The 22,849-nt window shown below is 45.3% G+C and overlaps 1 protein-coding gene across 19 annotated transcripts; it reads right to left on the reverse strand.

Moving 5' to 3' along the window:
* Positions 1 to 478: 478 nt before the first annotated feature.
* ppp1r1c (protein phosphatase 1, regulatory (inhibitor) subunit 1C) lies at positions 479 to 21,419 on the reverse strand. 19 transcript variants are annotated; one of them, XR_008692697.1, is made up of 11 exons: positions 12,925 to 12,983; positions 10,937 to 10,973; positions 9,999 to 10,183; positions 9,684 to 9,859; positions 8,520 to 9,611; positions 8,390 to 8,451; positions 5,790 to 7,852; positions 4,855 to 4,912; positions 3,921 to 3,958; positions 3,772 to 3,826; positions 479 to 849 (listed from the first exon to the last, which is right to left on the reverse strand). XR_008692697.1 is itself a non-coding variant. In XM_029174857.3 (9 exons), the coding sequence occupies exons 4-9, from the start codon at positions 6,401 to 6,403 to the stop codon at positions 1,657 to 1,659; spliced, it is 708 nt and encodes a 235-aa protein (XP_029030690.1). In that variant the 5' UTR covers positions 6,404 to 7,852; positions 8,390 to 9,611; positions 9,684 to 9,859; positions 9,999 to 11,309; the 3' UTR covers positions 1,333 to 1,656. The 19 variants fall into 19 exon arrangements, 4 of the variants coding, with proteins under 4 accessions (XP_029030690.1, XP_029030692.1, XP_029030693.1 ...); XR_008692692.1 differs by adding an exon at positions 12,625 to 12,711 and having other exon boundaries at positions 9,999 to 10,973; positions 12,925 to 12,956; XR_008692696.1 differs by lacking the exon at positions 12,925 to 12,983 and adding an exon at positions 12,625 to 12,908 and having other exon boundaries at positions 9,999 to 10,530.
* Between the last annotated feature and the right edge of the window lie 1,430 nt (positions 21,420 to 22,849).

Below are 22,849 nucleotides of genomic sequence, written 5' to 3' on the forward strand. Positions count from 1 at the left end.
GTTACTGATGTTGGTTATAGAATAAACGCTACAGGAGGAAAACCTTTTCAATGGAGTTGATCGATAAAGTCAAGATGTAAAGTAACTCAGTTGTAGGTAAATGTTGAGATAAATGTGCTTCCCAAACATTAAACCTATGTCACAGTTGAAGTCTGGACACCTGCAGAATAAACAGCAGTTACTTACGAACGGCACCAGGTGGCGCCAGAAGAACCTTGATTCAGTCAAACTTTAACATTCCAACCAGGGGTCAAATCCAGCGGACAACTTGCTGCATGTCTGTTATAAACGCAAACTTGTTTTATTACTTGCTTCACCTCCATGCCGGCTTCAGTCTATTGTGCATGTCATGCGTCTGAGATCATCAGATCATACACAGACAAGCATAAACTGTTTAAAGTTAAATAATTCAGAGTTTGTTTATTTTTGATTGTCGTTTACTTGAAAATAAAAAAAAAGCTGGGCGACATGATATGAATGTTATTTTAAAGGAATATTATTTATTTCCCCAATTTATTTTTCAGAAACTTGCATCAGAAAATGTAATAATCAGTAAAAGTATTCGAATCCTCCAATAAGAGTTGGACTGAAGCACTGGTTTTAGGATTATTGCTGACCTTTCTCAATACTAACTCGTTTCCAGGTCCATGTCACGTTCTACTCTAATTCTAATATTCGTTTGTGTCTATGGCACTGAGATGATGGGGGACTTCTAGTCTGTCCTGAGTGTTGGCTGCTCCAGAATCCGAGCGGAGCTGGCTTCTGTCTGTGCTGAGACGTCACTGGGTCAGTGGTCCTGGCGGTTGGCGTCGTCCTCGTCCTCCTCAGGTACAGAACTCTCCAGTTTACCTGCACCAACATACAAATGGAACAAATGAACCCTGAAATACTGTGGCTGCTTTCTTCCAACGCTGTTACACTGAAATAAAGTGCTGCTTTCGTTTCGGCTGTAAAGCTGGAGACGGTCGGTCCGCTGGCAGAACGGACAGAACCATTAAAACTGCTTAATGCACAGAAACCTGCTGCCTGCTTGTGTGTGACGGCACCGCAACGCTGATTTATCAGCTCAGTACTGATCTGTGTCATCACAGAGTGAAGCTGAGTCTTAAACCGATGAGCGTCACAACCAGGCCCATCCACCACGAGGCCACCTTCAGAAGCCGCCTGCCAGAATCCAGACCCAGGTCACCAGACGCTGCTCGGATATTAGTCTGTGACGTTACAACAGGAGGAAGTGACTCATCGCTCATAAAACCTGCTCTGTGACACTTTGTCGCCCCACAGATGTTTGTGCTAAAAAAAACAAACAATGGAGAATAATCAGACTCTAAGTGTTTCACTGTCATTTTATTCACAGCCATTTCTAAACAAACAACCGTCGACATCGAGCTTTAGATCCAGTACATGTAACTTAAATCATGGTGTGCATGGAGAGACAGATTTGTGTGAAGCAGTGAGCGAGAGTGATCAGATGAAGAGAACGAGCTCAGAGATGGAGAAGCAGCCGCGGCGGCTATCGTGAGACCGAGTCGGGACTGGACGCTTCCTGTTTGTGGTCACATGACAAATCTGAGGAGGGAGGAGAAGCAGCAGGAAGATGATGGAGAAGCAGAGGCCATGCAGAGACACAGCAGGAGGAGAAACAAGAGACACGAGTTAGAGCTGTTGGTTAATATGCAAATGAGCTGATTTTACTAAAACTAATAATACTTTAAAACTTTGATCGTCTTTGTTCATTAAATCTTCCAGCTTATAAGTAGTTGAAGTCTTTAGTGCCTGGTGTGTTCGTCTAAAACGGCATTTACCCCCTGTACTGCTGCTCTCTGCCACTCCTCTCTCCTGATTGGCTATCTGCAGACCCGCCTCGTTCCCATTGGTTTCTTCCGGCCCGTTGTGATTGGCCCACAGTTCATAAAGCTGTGCTGTGATTGGGCTCATCAGACCATGTGTGTCACAGAGCCCCGCCTCCAGCAGATGCTGCTCCGCCCCCTGCTGAAGCTCTGAGGAGAGGAGATCACCCCAGACAACCGGCGCCACACTTTCAGGTATTTTCTCAATTAGCACACGACAGAGGAGACATTTGCATGAAAGAGAATCAAATAAATAAAACTACTAGCAGGTCAAACAAAGCAATGTGTCATTTGGTCCCAGAGGAAAAGAATCAGAATCCATACTAATTACTATAATTTGACTCTATAACTTATTTCTGGGCTCCGGTTTCTGTTGCACTAGGTTGTGTCAGCAGCTGCCGCGTTACAGTTTAGCTACTTATTTAAGGTACCTGCTTATTTTACAGTGTTAATTACTGTAGGAAGATTTTAATAAAATCAATAATAATATTACTAATACTTGCTGATGCATCTTTGCATATTAATCTCATTTTAACGGAAGAAAATCATCACATTTTGGTCCAAAGTCAATTTTTAGCTCAGGAGTAATTCACACACACACACACACACACACACACACACACACACACACACACACACACACACACACACACACACACACACACACAGCCTTGCGGTGCTATAAGAGTGGGGCCCCACCATTGACAGACTGCCTCCCTCGCCCCTCACTCTAACCACCACAAATAAAGGCACACATCTAACCTCTGCTCTAATCTGAACCAAAACTCAATTCTAAACTAAAATCACATCTTAGTCCACACACAGGCCTTCAAAGACGTGAGGATCGGACAAAATGTTCTCACTATGGTAGGAAATATGTTTTTGGCTCCTACTTTGATGCTGGTACAAGTACACACACACACACACACACACACACACACACTCGGGATCAATAACAGAAAAGCTTTTACTGCGTTGCCTTCCCGGCACCGGACGAAGCTGCTCTCTACACACGCACACACACGCGCACACACACGCGCACACACACACACACACACACACACACACACACACACACACACACACACACACACACACACACTGTACTGCTCCTTCAGGCTGGAACGGTTCTCCCGGCCTCTGAACTGTTGTAAACGCAGCCCGTGCTGCTTTGTCTGCACATCTTTACGTGCAGGAAGCTCCTTTAACTGCGTTCTGAATTATTCACACGATACGTCCTGCAGCGATAGGAGCCATCAGGCAGGTGCTTCTGGCCGCGTGGAGTCTTCATCCGTCTCCATACATTTTCATTAAGTGGTGCTGGAGTCAGAGGCGTTGCGTGTTTTTGACTGTGCCAGCTGTTAGTGTGTGTCCACATATTGTCATTTACATGCTCTAAACAGTATGAGCTCAACTCATTATTAGAGGACGGGTCATCAGCTCACTTAGCGAGGGTTTAGAGGCACCATGTGATGGTGGAGGCAGCTGAGAAAGCGCTAGTCATCCACCGGACTGAGTGGGACCGGGTCCCAGTGACCCGCTGCCTGTTACATCCAGGTGCTTTGGCTTTTATAAAGGCCAATGCTGAACATGCCGTAACCCACAGTTCAGGAAAGCAGGCGGTCCGAACCAAGCGGCGCCACCGCCGCCTCATCAGCGTTGCATGTGAAAGTAAACAAACACAACATGAAGGAGGGAGGAGACGCCTGAGTACACAGGTGCAATAAAAGCAGTCAGTCAGTTCATCCTGATGCTGAGGCGTTCACTGGCTCAAGCTGCAGTCGGGTAAAAAGCTGGAGCTGCTGTTTCACAGGCTCTTCTGCAGCTGTAGCGGCGCTTTATTCAGTCAAACAAAGCTTTAATGGCAGCAGGACTGAGACCAGACCGGATTCTTCGATTTGAAACGTGTTCCTGTGTTTACCTGTCATGGGGGGTGGGGTGAAGGTGCTCTGCTTCCTCTGAGAGGACTCTGACGCCTGCACAAGAAGAGGCAGAGTCATTTATTAAAGATGTACAGCTTTTTGTGTGCAGTGTGTGGCTTTTAATGTGTGTGTTTGAGCACAGACTAACCTGTGAGTCACCGCTGGCGTTGTGTTGATCTCCAACATCTGCAGGAGGAAGACGAGACATCAGTGAATTTAGTGGATTTGAAATGTTTTATTACTCGACTTGGGCTTTTTTCAGGCTGATGTTCTCTCAATCTTTCAACTTTTAAGGCCAGTGTGAAGCAGGTAATGGTGTAAAAGGCACTGATTGTGTTGCTCCATCACTGTGCAGGAAGTGTGACACCTTCTGCCCAGGCTCACAGGTTCTGTTCGCTCCGTCCGGTTACTCTACGTTGGTCCCGTGCTGTAAAAGCCTCATTTCCTCTGTGGCCTGAAGCCACAGTGTGATCACGGTGGGAGCGGGTCATTAGCTAACAGTCCAATGATCAGAACCACATGCACTCATGTGTCAGACCCTCAGGTTGGTGCTGGACTGCACAGGTGGCTTTGGGCTTCTGTGCTTCACTGATTATCTGTTCATTGACTGTGTTGTTGTCTCTCGTAGTAAAACTTGGTACATGTTAAATAATGTCTCTTAAAAAGCACCAAACGCTTCATCAGTAAATCAACATCTGACAAACGTGAACTTTGTCACAATGAAGCGTGTGGTTTTCAGGGCGAGCGGCTGCTTGGTGTTGTCACAGCTGCAGATGGCTGAAGGCAGGATGCTGCTCCTTCTCCTGGCGCCTGGTGAGCTCCACACAAACACACTGGACCCACACTGGCACAGCTGAGCTCACAGAATAGAATCAGGCTCATTATTCAATCAGTCGGTTCCTGTGCAGGATTTATAATAGCTGAGCGCCGACGCAGGCACTCACTGCAGGCACCACGGCATCAGTCCGTCTGAGCCCTGAGATCACTTAGCAAGAGCTGCAGCACAAATCTAATAAAGGATCCATTACAGCCGCTGCTTTTCAGCGCTCCCATCTGCGCCTCCTCCCTGTCTGCAGCTTTACCTGTGCCAGGTTGTCTGTAGATCTGCAGCGTAGCCGGAGTCGGTCTCCTGCGCCGGATCTGGGATAAACACACAAACACATGTTTCACTGCAGCTCGGACGTCACTCCACATCTGCTCCAACTTTGGTTTGGAAACAAAACTGGCAGAGACGACTTTAGTGCAATGAAGGCACAACAAATCAAAGACCAGCGAAGCTTCAACTTTTAAAGATCTAACTTTACAGCACACAGACATTTTTCCATCCATTAAACACTGACAACAGTATGAAGCACGAGGAATGAAACCGTCGAACTGCACCATGAGTTTTATTTATTTGGTTTATTACCAGCTTTCCTGAAAACAAACAGCAGAGTTACATTTATGACTCATGAGCTCGTGAACACGTCTGAACACAAAGCAGGTGAACAGCTTCTGTTTGTCGGCCTTTCACACAAAATTTAAGCAAATGACCGTTTACGTGTTCCAGCAACAACAAGCGACCTTTGTGTGATTTCGTTTCCCAGCATGCATTTCAACAGCCTCCCAAAGGAGAGCGACAGGAGTTAAAGAGTCTTAAATGACGTCACATCGGCAGGAATATGTCGACATCATCGTGATGTCGCCAAGATGTGGACGGAAACGTGTGTCTTTACTGGAAACGCTGACGCAAAACAAACCACAGCAAAGGATTCAGGAAGAATCCATCATAAAGGCAAAACTTGCTCAACACAATTGTGTTTTAAATATTTGCCCGGTGACTTAATACACAAAACAGAAGCTCAAACACAACGTCTGATTAAACACACAGTGCAAACACCACAGTTTCAGAGGAACCGACTTACGCACGCACGCTGATCTGCACCCACACGCACAAGATTCCAGGCCAAACTCGCAGACGGGAGAGCAGCCTCTCCCATGCAGCAACGCACACTGTCCCACACACACATGCACGTACGTGTTCGGCGGCCTGCGGGTCCAGCTGTCCCTGCAGCGGAGGGACGGCAAACTGGATCTTCTTGGGGCTGCTGGGCTCCATTATTACGGACTGAGATAGAAAAGCAGGGAAGAGAGAGAGTGTGTGGGTGCATGTATGACGAGGAGGGAGGGGTCGGGGGAGGGAGTGGTCTCCCCCGGACCGGCTCCATTAGCACTAATTGACAGCAGCCCGGTCACTGCAGCGCTTCCTTAACCACAGCGGCTGCACTAAGAGGCACGCGATGCTCTACGCTCTGGTTCCACCTGAGGCAGTCCTTCGACAACGGTGCACGACAGGCTCCATCACGGATCGCTTAGAGTGACGCACATCAGAAGATCAACAAGCCCTGGGGCGCTGTGTGCACACGTACTGTACGAGGAAACGTCCAGTCAACAGACAGCGTTACAGTCAGACCTCATGAACACCTGATGACCCAGTTACGTGACATTAACAAGGACAGGCGTGTGTGTGTGTGTGTGTGTGTGTGTGTGTGTGTGTGTGTGTGTGTGTGTGTGTGTGTGTGTGAGTGAGTGTGTGTGTGTGTGTGTGCGTGTGTGTGTGTGTGTGTACTTGTACTACTTACTTGAGTACATTTTGGCCAGTCCTCACTTCTTTAAAGCCCTGTTTGAGGGTCAAGATGTGATTTTAGGGCTGAGGTTAGAATTGAGTTGTGATTCGGATCAGAGCAAAGATTAGACGTCTGCCTTTAGTTGTGATGGTTAGAGTGAGGGGCTATGGAGGCATTATGTCAATGGAGGTCCTCACTTTGATATAAGTACAAGAATGTGTGCGTGCGTGCGTGCGTGCATGCGTGCGTGCGTGCGTGCGTGCGTGCGTGCGTGCGTGCGTGCGTGCGTGCGTGCGGGTGTGCACTGGAAACACTTTGTGTCCGTGCAGACATCTGGAGAGACTTAGTGGCAGCTGTAGGTGGAACCAACCACGCACACGTTACACAGAGAGTCTCTTGTGCTTTTTTTCCCATAGAGCTGGAAATCGTCCATTTGAGCTCCATGAAGGTGAAACAACGCTTTCAGTTCTCCACCACAGACGTCACACAGAGATGACATCACACCCATCTTTATACACTGACGTGTGTCTTCAGTGTGATTCTCCGCTGATCGTTCTCAACGTCCTCAAAGTTCAACATCATAAACATGTCAGAAGGTGGAACGTGATTTCCTGATTCCTCGTCAGTTTGTTTGTTACCAGTGGAGTAACTCCCCACTACTGTAATGGCTCCAGTACGTGTTGAGGTAACAGTAGATGCAGGGCTGTGGACTGAGCAGCTGCGGCTGCGGCTGCGGCTGCGGCTGCGGCTGCGGCTGCGCATGCAGGGCCTGTAGGAGCGTTAGAGGCTGTAGCAGAGGAGGTTGAGGTGGGAGCGTTTGACCCCCAGCTGAGCAGGGAGGGAAGTGTTGAGGTGGCACCTGCAGCTGCTGTTGATACTGCTGATGCGGTTGCCACGGTAACCCCACCTGCTGCCACTGGACAGGTTGCGCAGGCGGCAGGCCGCTCATCCTTTGTGCTGCTCCGTAGCCGTGCTCTGTGCTCCCACGCTGACCTGCAGACGGGTGCTGGTGGGCGGCGATGAAGGCGTCCTGGTGCTCAGGCAGCACCTGCAGCAGCAGGGTGGACACCATGGTCGGAGGGCGAGGCAGCAGCGGCGCCGCGGTGAGCTGAGGAGCCTGGGACGAGGGCAGGGAGCGAGACTTTACAAGCGGGGCCCTCTGAGTCATTGCGCCTGTCCTGGTCTCATCATCCTGACTCTGGGGCCTTTCACCTCCACAGTTTGGGTCGGCACCATCTCCACATTCACCGGAGAGCTGCTGCGTTTCAGGCTTTTCACTTGCAGTCACTGCACCACGTCCGGAGCCGGAGCTGCTGGAGCTGGACTCGGCTTCAGAGTCACAGTCTCCGTCCGATGCCGAGTCTTCAGCTGAGGAGCTGGAGTCTCCGTTCCCCCCGTGCCGGTGGCTGGAGCCGGCGCTAAGGCTGTAGCAGGCGGCGCAGCGGGTCAGGCCCAGTTCGCTGCCCGGTTTAGCCTGGATGAGGGAATAGCGTTCACACGGTTAGAAGGAGCCCAAACTCAAGTGTCTCTGCACAACCAAACACACAATGGGTCAGTGGGTTGTGTAACTTCAGGAACCATCGGTCTGGACCAGCGTTAAACCTTCCACCTGCCAACTCATCGCTGCTAAATACACACGGTACCACAAACTCGTGTCTAGATGGTTTGTTTAGCAAAGCCCTTTAATCATGATGCTCATGACAAGTTGTGTTACGTTGTCATGAAAAGTCAACAAAACTCTGGAATGAGGTCACTGGTCGTCGTTTCCTGCTTCAACTAATTCCTGTGAAGCTTCTGCAACATTAACTAAACGCCAACATTCTGATCCAAGAGGTGAAACTGACCCGACCTCCGAGCACAGGAGGTGGAGGTTTGGAGCAGGAGAGTGATTGTGCTGATCCTGAGTCAGTCTGTAAATCTGTTTAATTTTTGTTTTATGTTTTTGGTCTTTTTAGTCTTGATTAGTTCAGTGTCAGGAAACCACACGTTGTCCAATGAACTGTGACTTTACCTTGAGCTGCTTCGGGCTGTGAACGGAGCCTCCGCGCTGTGACTTCGGTTCTGGAGCTTGGTCTGAACAGACGGAACCACAGAAGTTACACAAAAACAGACAACGGGCAGAAACATTTATTCAGACTCACCTCTGATAACATGACTCATCGTTTCAGCAGCTTTTAAATCCCCGCTGGTAAGAAAAACAGACCTTAGAACTGATTTTAACTTCTATATTTACTGCACATCAGCTGTCCACTTTAAGCTGTCTGAGAGCCCTCCTCCTCCTCCTCCTCCTCCCTCCTCTTCCTCCTCAGGTGCAACGTGCCGACGGCTGCTTCAGGCGCCTGTGTTTGTCCATGTAAATGAGCGTTTGTCATCACTGTCACAAAACCACACACCTGAGCAGAGACATGCACACACCCTACCAAAATAAGACTTGAGATAAGATCAACGTATGGGTTCTTTTATTTTGGCATGTTTACATTCATCCATAAACATGAGTGGTAAAGTGACGAGTTCACTGGTTCTGGTTCTGCTGGAGTTAATGAAGATGAACATATCTTGAAATTATTTTTTTATTGAATTCCAATCACATACATGCAATGTGTTATATAAAAACATGCCAATAAAAATGTACCCAATGATTATTAACTGGAGAATGTTTATTATAGTAACAATTACTGCAGTATAATATGTATTACTTCACCTGCTCTTACTGAAACTCTGGTTTCTTCTTTGACTACACAGAGCTGTTGATGTGGCTGCTCTCATCGTTCATCACTGACCTGTTCACACTGTTACCTAAGTTATTGTCTGTGTCTCTTTTAGTCAGAAAGAAATACAGAAACAGGTCTGCAAGTGGAACCAGCTTGAGAATAACATCTGGCACATGATCCAGTATATAGCTTCCTGTACCTCCTGACAGCCATACAATCAGAGAGGGAATAATAAGCAACATGTGAACAAGCACCAGCAGAACCACACTGCCCACGACTCTGAGCTTTAGACTGAGATTAACGCTGCTGTTTACACACAGAGATCTAAGGGATATAACAAGAGTGGAGATGAGGAAGGGACATGGAAGGAAGAGGTAGATGAGATGGACAATTGTATCTTGTCTAAACACATCAAAGAGGAAGATGCAAAGAGGAACCAACCACAGAAAGAGGGAAACCACTGCACAGACTTTAATAGACTGTCTGAAGCAGGAGCCTCGTGGGCACAAGACCACTGAACACCTGTAACACAAGAGCAGCAGGTGAGAGGAACATCTATGGAAATTAGGTCACACTGTGTGGACAGACGTGCACCTTTCCAAAGCGAGGAACGTCCTGAAGCCAACGCTGGCCATCAGACCTAAATAGCAGAATTCGTAGGAGATGAAAGCCCCATAATCGCTTGTGGATGGAGCCGCCGTAGAGCAGAGCTGCAGGAGGTCAGAGACCAGAAGGTTCATGACGTAGATCCGAGTCACGCCCCTCTGCACCTGTAAGAACACAGTTAATGAGGTTCTGACCTCTGCATGCACTCAGTGTGTAAACGTGTCAGACAGTTGGTCCAAACAGAACTAACTGCACATCTGAACCCAGAGGCCCAGTGAGAACATGCAGCTGTTATAGACATACCTGAGAAAACGTAGCGAAGATGACCGCTCCGTTCAACGGGAGGCTGATGATACAGATTGCCCACATCAACCATTTTATGACCAAATCAACCTTTCTATGGTCAAACTCATAGGATCTTTGGTAATGATCATCATTGTACTCCATGGAGTTGCTGTGATAATCCATTATCAGATACAACCTAACGTCTGGGGATGAGGAGATGGAGCAAATTAAAAAAAATATGAATCTTTATTTCAAACTGACACTAATCCAATAAAAGGTAATAGATTAATATGTAATGGTCAGAAATCACATGATCATTGATTATGTGTCAGACAAAAATCACAGAATGATCCTTTTTTTTATTTGAAGAACACATAGACTTTACTCAGAATAAATCCAGTTGTAGGTGCAGAAGCAGCTTTTATGAGCTGGTCAGCTCCTTGTTGAAAGGTTCAGTAAACTTTACCCATAAACTGTTGATGACGACAGCAGCAGCTCAGACATGAACCTGCTGAGCACATACCTCAACCACATGTGTTACCACTCGTTGCTGCAGGGACATGGATGGAAAAATATTCTGTTGCATTTACATGTTGATAAGGTTTACTGTAAAACTACAATGTAGATTAAATGTGTTTTACCAAAATTTACAAGTTTTCGTAAATACACTAACGTCCTATTAGTGTTCACTATTACATATAAACGTGGTTTATATCCTATATGTAACCATCAGATCATAAGTGTATTCTTATGTTTTTATCGTAACATGATAAATATTTTATATTTGTACATACTGTATCATTTACACTGATGTAAATGATTAGACAACAGAGCAGACGTTCACTAACAGGCTGTTGGTGTAACGTTCTGTTGAACCTTGTTTTATGTCATGTATAAAATGTTTAACCAAAGTTTTAACACATCAGAATAATGTTAGTAAAGCGACAAGAGCTGACCGTTAGAAGCCGAAGCAGCACAGAGTGAATGTCCTTCCTGTAAAACAGTTTAAAAGCATTGTAATAAATAACAGAACCAGTTACGTGAGTGAAATTTTTAACACGCTGCTTTGATTATTTGCCGTTTGTCACGGTCCGTCAAAACGACTCGTTTTCTCGTTTTCCGTTTTTTTCCTTTAAATCCAATTCCGCGTCTAGTTTTAAAAACACCGTTTTCAGCTCGTTTATTCGTTTTTAACACGCTGCTTTGATCAAATTCCGCCTCTCGTCATATCAAGAGAAACGAGAAAACGGATGTGTTTTGTATTTTATCTTATAAACAAATTAACCAAAAAACGGCTTGATTAGAGTCGATGTCGTCTTGATTTAATTTGCGCTTGAGCGTCGCCTTCCTGTCGTCGTTGTACTTTGTTTCAAAATAAGAGTCTCACTTTCTCAGGCCGTGCGTCTGGCCTCTAACGTGTGTACCGTCAGAGCAAACCTTACAGCGTGTGTGTGTGGTGGTGGTGGTGGTGGGGGTCTCTCGTTACAATACGAAGTTACTGGACTTACTGGGAGCTGTGGTCCTGACTACTTTGCCATCACAGCCAACCCAAACAACCACATGTTGTGTTACCAGCGTGTTCAGACACATTAACAGCTCCTCCAGTTCTAAAACTGGCAGACCCTGTTCACAAACGTAGTTCTACACATTATAATATACAGTTATGTTTATATATGCACACTCTCTCATACTCTGAAGATTGTACAGTACATGCATGACTGTAGAATAACATCCATCGCATCCACAGCAAAAGGTCAGAACTTATTCTCCACTCCGACAAACGCACATTCGGGCTGTACTTCCTTTATTCACCCCTGCGGTCTGACCTGGTGACAGTCTGTTTCAACCTGTTCTGTGTTCTTCCAGCCTAATCAGATGGATACCGCTGTGCATATATAAACATAACTGTATAGTATAATGTGTAGAGCTATGTTTATGAACAAGGTCTGCCAGTTTTAGAACTGGAGGAGCTGTTAATGTGTCTGAACACGCTGGTAACACAGCACGTGGTTGTTTGGGTTGTCTGTCATGGCAAAGTAGTCAGGACCACAGTTCCCAGTAACTCCAGTAACTTCGTACTGTAACAAGACCCCCCCCCCCCCCACACACACACACACACACACACGCTGTAAGGTTTGCTCTGACGGTACACACGTTAGAGGCCAGACGCACGGCCTGAGAAAGTGAGACTCTTATTTTGAAACAGAGTACAACGACGACAGGAAGGCGGCGCTCAAGCGCAAATTAAATCCAGACGACATCGACTCTAATCAAGCCGTTTTTTGGTTAATTTGTTTATAAGGTGAAATACAAAACACATCCGTTTTCTCGTTTTTCTTGATATAAGCAAGAGATGTAATTTAATCAAAGCAGCGTGTTAAAAACGAATAAGCGAGCTGAAAACGGTGTTTTCAAAACTAGACGCGGACTTGGATTTAAAGCCGTTTCCCGTTTTCTCGTTTTGAGGAAAAAAACTCGCTCTCGTTTTCCCAACTTTTCCAAACGACTCGTTTTCCCAACTTTTAATCCGGTTAGGAAATCAAACTGTTAGAACGTACACGGACATTAGTTCATCTTCACTGCAGTAGTTTTGAACGTGGTTGAAGCATTCAAGCATCCAAAGGTGAAGTAGATCAGCACCTACCTCTAAAGCCGCGAGGGACGATCTCAACCTGAAAGCGCCCGTGGACGTTCCAACAGTTTGATTTCCCCACCAGAGTAAAGTTTTTTCCTCAAAACGAGAAAACGGGAAACGGCTTTAAATCCATTTATTTGTCTGGTTTGAAAACACCGTTTTCAGCTCATTTATTCGTTTTGAACACACTGCTTTGATTAAATTATGTCTTTCGCTCATATTCAGAGAAACGAGAAAACGGTCCGTGTACGTTTTAACAGTTTGATTTCCCTCTTCAGAATGAAAACTGGGAAATTGTTCTGGACTTACTGGGAGCAGTGGTCCTGACTACTTTGCCACCGGCTTCCTGTCGTTGTTGTACTCTGTTTCAAAATAAGAGTCTCACTTTCTCAGGCCATGCGTCTGGCCTCTAACGTGTGTACCGTCAGAGCAAACCTTACAGCGTGTGAGTGTGGTGGTGGTGGTGGGGGTCTCGCTACAATACGAAGTTACTGGACTTACTGGGAGCGTTGGTCCTGACTACTTTGCCATGACAGACAACCCAAACAACCACGTGCTGTGTTACCAGCGTGTACAGACACATTAACAGCTCCTCCAGTTCTAAAACTGGAAGACCTTGTTCACAAACATAGTTTTACACATTACACTATATATTTATGTTCTATTAAGATGGGAGACACAGATGTCCAGGTGGGTGAAAAGGTTGAAACATACAGTAGACTGTCACCGGGTCAGACCACAGGGGTCAATAGAGGAAGTGTGGCCCAGACGTATGTTTGTCAGAGTACAGAATAATTTCTGACTATCTGTGGATGCACCAAATTTTATTCCACAGTCATTTATGTGTTCTACAATCCGCAGAGTAATTAATTAAAGCCCTTTGGTTGAGATACTGTAAGCTGTTTACTGTGGCTGCTGTAGCCTGGTCCAAGTAAAACAACACCTTAGTGGGGTAGGGCACTGGGAGAGAGGCTCATGGTGGTACGGGTCCTGTGAGTGTGTTAGCTGTCCAGCATTGTTAGCCATGAAATACACAGTTCCCAACAATGGCCTTTTTGTTTTTTTCTGAATAAAAAAAACATTCATTAAAAAAAACAGATGATGGTACTGTATGACGATAAAACACTAACTTACAAATTGCATAAATAGGAGCAATAAATAACACACAATAAATAAAGTGGCAATTTTTTCAGAATCACAATTCCAAAACCTGTGTACACAGGCTTCTCCATCCATTTCAGGCACAGCGTTGACCCATTCTGCCACAGCTCAGTGCACACTTTGTACCCAACAATACTCCTGCAGCGTGCTGCACACATGGAGCCGTCGATGAAGGCTAAATGAAAGTAAGAAAAGAAATAGGTAAATACTGTACTCACCTGTGTAGTGTAACTGGTGCAATCTTTTGATGGTTTAACACAATATGACTGATCTCACTGAAGTCAAAATGCTTAAACCTGTGGTTAATAATAATTTTTGATACTAATTGTTTTAGTTGTAAGGGCGGTGGTGCGGTGGATAGCACTGTCGCCTCACAGCAAGAAGGTTCTGGGTTCGATTCCCGGAGGCGGCCCTGGTGCCTTTCTGTGTGGAGTTTGTGCTTGCGTGGGTCCAAAGACGTGCATTAGGTTGATTGGCCTCTCTCCATTGCCCGTGAGTGTGTGAGTGAATTGTTGTCTGTCTATGTGTTGCCCTGCGATGGACTGGCGACCCGTCCAGGGTGTACCCTGCCTCTCGCCCGTAGCAAGCTGGGATAGGCTCCAGCACCCCCGTGACCCCGCACTAGGGAGTAAGCGCTTTAGAAAATGGATGGATGTTTTAGTTGTAATTTTATATGCAATACAAAGCATCAGTTTTCATAGGAAAACAACAGCAAAAAAACTAATTATATCTTTACAAACTAAAAATGTGAGGCGTTTGAGTTCCCCAGACTTCCCTCGTGACCTGGGAAGCATCTGATAAGTTCTGAATGTGTCTCACTAACTCCTCCAAGCCTTGGAAGACGTCAAGCAAATTATCAGTTTCATCCTTCAATCCCTGAACAGAAATGTCACTGCTTTGACAAGAAAAAAATTATTAAATCAATACTGTAGAAATCAAGACTGTTTCCCCAAAACATACATATAGAATATCTATTTATGAAGGGATTCTCTACAGTTAATAGCCAAGCAAATTGAAATCAGTGAAATCAATTATATTGTGTACAGATTAGTACATTATTTACCTTTTTCTTTTCTTAGTTTCATTAAGGCATCATGGAGGCCCCATGTGTGCAGCCTGCTGCAGGAGTCTTGTTAGCTGCAGGTTACACACAAGGAGGCCGTACGTCTTCTATTGACCCCTGTGGTCTGACCTGGTGACAGTCTGTTTACACCTGTTCACACACCTGAACATCTGTGTCTTCAAATGGATACAGCTGTGCTTATAAGCACATAAATGGACGTGTTTCGATATAAGTTTATGACCTTACGCAAATTGTATATAAAACCTGAAACATGTAACAGCTGGTAGCAAAAAGCATCTAGCGGTGTATTGTAGTAATATTAAGCATTGGACCGAACTGTGTCATGGACAATACATTTTCCTTTTAACGATAAGGACTGTCTTTGGATCTGCTTATGAGGTGAAGCTACATACAGTAAAGGTCAATAAGTATTTAGACAACACATAAAAACGTAACACCTAGCAAGCTAAGTGGCCTTTGAGGTTATAGATGTGGTAAACGGCCACTACACACTACGGCCTTGTGGCCTCGTGGATGCGGTGATTGGTGCTTCTCTGTGATGCATTGACATAAACATAAGTGATGGCGTCCAGCATCTACTCCATCTTTTACAGAGCTCTGTCTGTAGACGCAGCGCTGCACATTCACCGTTGGGCTCTTTGCTGTGACACTGTGGTTTCCTGTTTGTTTACAGTTAAGACAAAGGGGGCGCGACCACAGGAAGCAGCATGTCTGACCTCATCCACTGTGAGCTGCTGTTGTAAGATTTAACAGAACCCACACAACAAAGACAAACACTGATGTTTATTACAGTAGAACCATCTACTCAAACTCAGTCATGTTAACAGTTGAATTGTAACTTATGTCTTGTTTCCTTTCATGCTGATCTACTGATGCCATTTCTTTCCATTGTGCAACAGACAAAGGCCAGAAGCTTGTCTCCGAGTCCTCCCTGCTTTAGGAAAACATACAGGAACAAGTCGGCTAGAGGACTGAACTTGATTATAGTGAAGGACAAATCGCTGAAGGTGTTGCTACTTCTGGCATCTTCTGCCAGCGACCAAATGGCACTGGGCAGGAAAATCAGCGTGTAAATGAGCACCACCAGAACCAGAACCGCGAACCCTGAGAACCAGGGGCAAACACTCCCCCGGTGGGAGGTTCAGCCTGAAAGAGTAGAGCCCGAGGACCCACGGTCCGTAGGGAGCCCGCCAGAAGATGCCCCCGCGCCCAGAGTGGGGCCCGCCCCCAGTCCACCACCCCCACACGAGCGGAGCGGGGCCTACCCCATCGGCCCGACCGCATCCCCTGGCACCACGCCTGCAGCACAAGGCCAGCAATTGGTGGGGGTAAGCAGAAAAGAGACCCCCCCAAAACCGGACCCCCCACACTCCAACCGCACCACACGCACTACATCGTACATCAACCCACACACACCACAAACTCTCTCACAACAAACCAGTCAATCATACGTGAACCAATGCACTCTCAGATACATTCTCGCTCCCACACCATTCGCTTGATCACATTCGTGGGGAGGGTAGGTCTCCGGCCTGCCGTCCATGTGGCCCCAGGCAGGGACCGCAGCTCCTCCCGAGCCCCGACCAACCCCCCCAACCCGGGGGTGGCAGAGGGCAGCAGAAAAGGTACCCCAGAACCCTGCAACCCAGCTTGGACGTGAGTGTGTGGAACTAAAGTGCACTGAAGGTGGGTGACACCTCCAGGAGCACAACCGCTGGCTGACGGTGTGTCCCCCGGACAGTGCCCCCCCTCGCCCTAAATGTCTTTTTGCAGTTAAAACTGGGTGGTGATCTCTCCACCAGGGCCAGTGGCCGAGGCCACAACTGGTCTCAGCCCCAGGCCCCAGTGAAGGAGCCCACCCCCGGCCCTAATGTATGTGTATGTGGCTAAGTATGAGGAACTTTTGGAGATAGCCAATTCTCCGAGGGGTCCAGCAGACAGAGCCATCAATGGGAAGGCTCCAACTACTGGCCCCCCCGGAAGGTGCCCCCAGATTCCTGGACAAGTGTGTATGACTAATGCAATGAAATGCTCAGATTTAAGTTGCCAGGTTCACGTACTCACCAGCGTAAACAGGGAGTAGGCAGCCAGCAAGGTCAAAGGAAGGCAGAGAGCAATGATGGCGAGAGTCACCACAAACAGGCTGTCTACGCCGCTACAAGTGGAGCAGCCGGCGGTGACGTTGGACTTCTCCATCCTGGACTAGAGTAAAAACTTAGAAAGAACCAGTGAGAGCAGCACGTTCAGTGTCTCTGAGGATGAACCTGGAACTGAGTGAGGAACAGATTCAGCTTCAAAATGCAATGAATTATTAAATGAGTCATTAAATGAGTCATTAAATGAGTCATTAAATAGCTTAAAGGTGATTAACTCGACGTTGCTGGGACAGATTTGATCAGAATAAACACATTTTCACAATACACAGCATTTTAGCCTTGACAATATAGACATAGTAAATATTTTAACCTGCGTACTCCTTTTGTTCGCATTTCCTTGAGACAATGAATAGAAGAATATAGTCGCGTTCCAACATTTACCTTGAAGCGTTAGAGTCTGATGTTGGCTCGTCTGCATGCAGAGTCCAATCATCGTAAAGGACAAGGTTCATGAAAACCTGGACTTGGCTTTGCATTTCTTTAGGGACGAGAAGGAAAACTCAGCCAGGCGCAAATATGTAAAACACGACACGACAGTTAAAGTTTGTGTTTTATACACAGAAGGAAACAAGTTTGATCAATGGAGTTTAAGTTTAACTAACAAAAACACAGTTTCATATTTTACTCCAACTATAGGTTTCTATCTCATGTTGATGCTTTGTCCTGTGATCAAGTTACATGACTCCACATCTCTATGCCATGATATACTGTACGATGACAGACAGACAGACAGTCTGAAGCTGGTCTCGGACCCCAGGACCCTCGGCATTGGATCCTCCGATGCTGCAGCTTTTCTGTTTTTAAGCCTGTGAACCAACAGCTGCACATCTGGACACCATCAGTCAAACTCCACCTGCAGACGACGCCTCACCTCTGGTGGAGACGAGTTGACCTCCAGGAGACGGACTGACTGTCGGTGTAGCAACCTGCAACAACCTGGAGCTCAACACTATCGAGACAGTAGAGATGGAGGTAGACTCCAGGACAGACCCCCCCCGGCCCCTGTGACTCGCTCCAGCCTACAGACAGCTGAACTGCTTTTGTTTGTACACCTACTTTTTCTTTTTTCTGTACGTAGCTCTTTTATCCTAATATGTGAATTATACTGGATGTTTATTCTGACTTTATATCTTGACATTTTAGTGCATTTACACCTGATACCACGACAGAATCCTGTTAGTGTTGTCTACTGTGCCTGGACATAAACACTTCTCTGGTTCTGACTATGACAGGAAATAAACTAAGACAGCCCCATAATTACTATACTAGTGCTATAGTACTATAGTACTAGTACTATACTAAAAAGTCTAATAAGTGTCATAGTATAGTATGTAGTTAAAACAAGTATTATATATTACAGTATAAGACACATTTACCACATACTACCATGCAAAGTTTAAAGCTGGGGCCTGTCGTTGAATAAAGTATGTTTTTGGGCTCATAACTACAACTGATGACACATCACTGTGGTAAAAAAACAACTGAATTCAACTGAACGCTGACGCTTCTGAATCCAAAAAGACACAAAGTACGGACACTTTTACTAAGGAAGAAGAGTCTTAGCGATAATTCTTAATCTCTCTTTATTGCATTAGAACATACATTTCTCATATATAGATATATATATGTGTGTTTTTTTAAAAATGTGAATTTGTACACTACAATCTTTTATTGTAACATGTTAAAAAATACTTGTAACGCTCCAAAAACATAACACTAAAAACAGCTACCAAACAATGGTTATTACATTTCCTTGTTTCGTTAAATGTTTTGTTTTGGCCACCAAGAACAGACAAACTAGATGGCAGAGATGAACCTGTCAATCAGGAGGAGAGGAGAGGACCACAGTCAGAGACGAGCTGCTGTTCTGTTATTAAATGGAGGAGGATGAGGGCGAGTGAGCACAAGGTCAAGCATTAAGCAGAGCCACGTGTGACGGCCGAAATACATCACAGAGAGTCACGAGAGGCTCCCAAAAAGAAAAGCAATGCCTACGACAACAGCAGCAGGTGGGTCACGACTTGGGAGGTACAGCAGAGAGCTAACACACACACACACACACACACACACACACACACACACACACACACACACACACACACACACACACACACACACACACACACACACACACACACACACACACACACACACACACACACAACCCTGTGACCCTAAATGACGTTGATATAGAGCTATACACACATTTACATCCACGCTCTCGCACACAGACACGGCAGGTGGACACGGGGAGGAACACGGCTGACTGGCTGTTAGCAGGAGGCGGAGGCTTGGATGGTGCAGAGCTGAAAGCACACGGATGCTGCAGTCTGTCATCGACATGACAATCAGTGCTACAGACGCACAATGAAATGTACAAAAATCTGTTTCAACAATTATCCTTTTACAGGTTTAAAAAATCACTGTTCCAAAGCCATTAGTCTGCTAATGTTCTAGTACTGTATCTAATATGAGGTGTTTGCATCAGATGGTCTTCAGCACAAGATCAACTAAAAAGTTTTAATTATTTTATTCAGAACTAAAAATGTCACAAACACACGATGGAGGAAAGACCCAAATGCACAGCATCTAATTGATTAAGAACAAAAGTTTAATGGTCGAGGTTAGGCAGGCAGAGGTCATACACAGTACAGGCAAAACTGGATCTGACAAGGAGTAGGCAAAGGCAATGTCAAAAACACGCAATGGTCAGACTTACGGCTCAGGACTGTCAAAGGCTGGACTAAAGACAAGGCAGGGTAACAAGACTGGGTGATACACGATAACGAGATACAAGGCAACGCTGGAATGCTGGTCAAAACAACGCAGACAATCTGGCAAAATGCTATGGTGAGAGGTGGTGCTTAAATACAGAAGGGTTGATTACTGACGATGCACAAGTGAGGTTAACAAGGACCGGAAGTAAAGCTAGATTAACTGGGTATGAATGCTGGGCAGGAAGTGGTACCAAAATAACCGCCGAAGTGAATAAGACAGTGACTAACTATCATGAACTATGACAATAAACATGTCTTGAAATTATTTTTTTATTGAAACAGGAGGAAATAAATGATCACATACATACAATGTGTTATATAAAAACATGCCAATAAAAATGTACCCAATGATTATTAACTGGAGAATGTTTATTATAGTAACGTTCACTGCAGTATAATATGTATTACTTCACCTGCTCTTACTGAAACTCTGGTTTCTTCTTTGACTACACAGAGCTGTTGATGTGGCTGCTCTCATCGTTCATCACTGACCTGTTCACACTGTTACCTAAGTTATTGTCCGTCTCTCTTTTAGTCAGAAAGAAATACAGAAACGTGTCTGCAAGTGGACCCAGCTTGAGAATAACACCTGGCACATGATCCAGTATATAGTTTCCTGTACGTGTACCTGACAGCCATACAATCGGAAAGGGAATAATAAGCAACATGTGAATAAGCACCAGCAGAACCACACTGCCCACGACTCTGAGCTTTAGACTGAGATTAACGCTGCTGTTTACACACAGAGATATAAGGGATATAACAAGACTGAAGATGAGGAAGAGACATGGAAGGAGGATGTAGATGATAATTGGTACGGGTCCAAACACAGCAAGATGAAGACGCAAAGAGACACAAAGAGGAACCAACCACAGAAAGATGCAAACTATTCCACAGACAATAGACTGTCTGAAGCAGGAGTCTCGTGGGCACAAGACCACTGAACACCTGTAACACAAGAGCAGCAGGTGAGAGGAACATCTATGGAAATGAGGTCACACTGTGTGGACAGACATGTACCTTTCCAAAGCGAGGCACGTCCTGAAGCCAACGCTGACCATCAGACCAAAGACGTAGACACAGAGCGAGATGAAACCCTTCTACCATCCCATCCCATACCATAATCGATTGTTAATGAAGCCATCATAGAGCAGAGCTGCAGGAGGTCAGAGACCAGAAGGTTCATGACATAGATCCGAGTCACGCCCCTCTGCACCTGTAAGAACAGTTAATGAGGTTCTGACCTCTGCATGCACTCAGTGTGAGAAAATTGGTCCAAACAGAACTAACTGCACATCTGAACCCAGAGGCCCAGTAAGAACATGCAGCTGTTATAGACATACCTGAGAAAACGTAGCGAAGATGACCGCTCCGTTCAACGGGAGGCTGATGATACCGATTGCCCACAGCAACCACTTTACCTCTCTGAGAAAATGCTCATACTCCATTACCAAGTATTCTGGCTGACGATAATAATTGTACTCCATGGAGTTGCTGTGATAATCCATTATCAGATACAACCTAACGTCTGGGGATGAGGAGATGGAGCAAATTAAAAAAAAAGGAATGAATCTTTAGTTCAAACGGACACTAATCCAATAAAAGGTAATAGCTTAACCTTATCCAGCCCATAGCATGTAGTTAGCATTAAAGCTAGCCCTGGGCTAGTTTGTGACCCATTTATGGGTCTACCGCTGTGATACTACAGTATACAACATACATAAAAAAGGCCTCAAATGAAAACTCTAATCTAATAGCCCTAATATCAAGGGATATGCACCAAAGCATGCGGTTTGGTGATTTATGGGCCAAGGAATGAAAAATGCTAAGGTAATCACTTGCTAAATAACCTTGTACATTCATATATCATAAAACAAAGTCTATATTACTGGTGAAGTGATCCCATTCTCTGTTAATCCTACATTCGAGGAGGTTACTCACTCACTCTGTGAGAGTTCTAGCCCTCCTACAGAGCTTGTCTGAAGTCATTTATAGGGGGCGCCAATTGGTGACATTTCTTATTGCACCAGGGCCATAAAACGCAATCAGCCATTTTACTGGCTACCAGCGCTGTCAATCGTGTGTTGGTATTTTTAGGCTAATTCCATAGCTTATAACAAGTAAAATGACACTTCACTGGCCACAGTCAGTTGTTGCTAGGAGAAGATATGGCTGCACAGACACCTGCGCCCCCTAGTGGCCTGTACAGCGACAGATTTGGAAACAGTGGACACCAATGAACACCTTCACAGATGTTTAGATCGGTTTCATTGCTGTTTTAGGAGGATGGTAGTGGAAAAGCATATAGAATATCTACAATAGGAAACTCCAAAGCAGCCTCTGATTTACTGAGATATTCATTCTAACTGTGAACTCATTTTTCTTTAGATATTACTGAAACATTACAGTACAACATACTTTTCTTTTATTCATAAACATCACATCATAACACCTACAGTAATTTTACACCCCATATGACATCTCACAAGTGTCCACTATAGTTATGACACTATTTGCAGTCAAATAGACTTTGTGGTTGAGATATATTCATTTAAATGTAGCTTTGGCATTTTTCAGAAAACCCTCAGAACATATGTAATGGTCAGAAATCAACAACATGATCACTGATTATGTGTCAGACTAAATGCTGCAAAGCATTCACTGTAATGATTTTCTAATTTTTTCTAATTTATCACTTTATCAACGTATTTTCTTCACTCATTTGTAGTCATACTTGTCTTCTTTCCAATGATATGCCTGGCTAGGCCATCAAAACTATACTTTAGTTTGTATCTGCCAGAAAGTGAACACAGTTCCAGAAATCCTTCCATTCACTTCAACAGAAAATATTCTCTGACCTCTGGCTAAAATCACAGAGGGACAGGCATTTTTAAATCGCAACTGTGGCCAAATCTTTCAATCCTCAAGCATAAAATCCACACCAGTTGCTCACTGAAGCCTTGGGATTCATAAAGTGAAGTTATTTTTGTGAAAACCTTTATGGTTTTGGTGTAACAAGCCTGTTAAGCTGGGGTGGAAATCAGCCTCACTGCAGC

This window comes from Betta splendens, chromosome 15 (genome assembly GCF_900634795.4).
Source record: "Betta splendens chromosome 15, fBetSpl5.4, whole genome shotgun sequence".
Classification (NCBI taxonomy): Eukaryota; Metazoa; Chordata; class Actinopteri; order Anabantiformes; family Osphronemidae; genus Betta; species Betta splendens.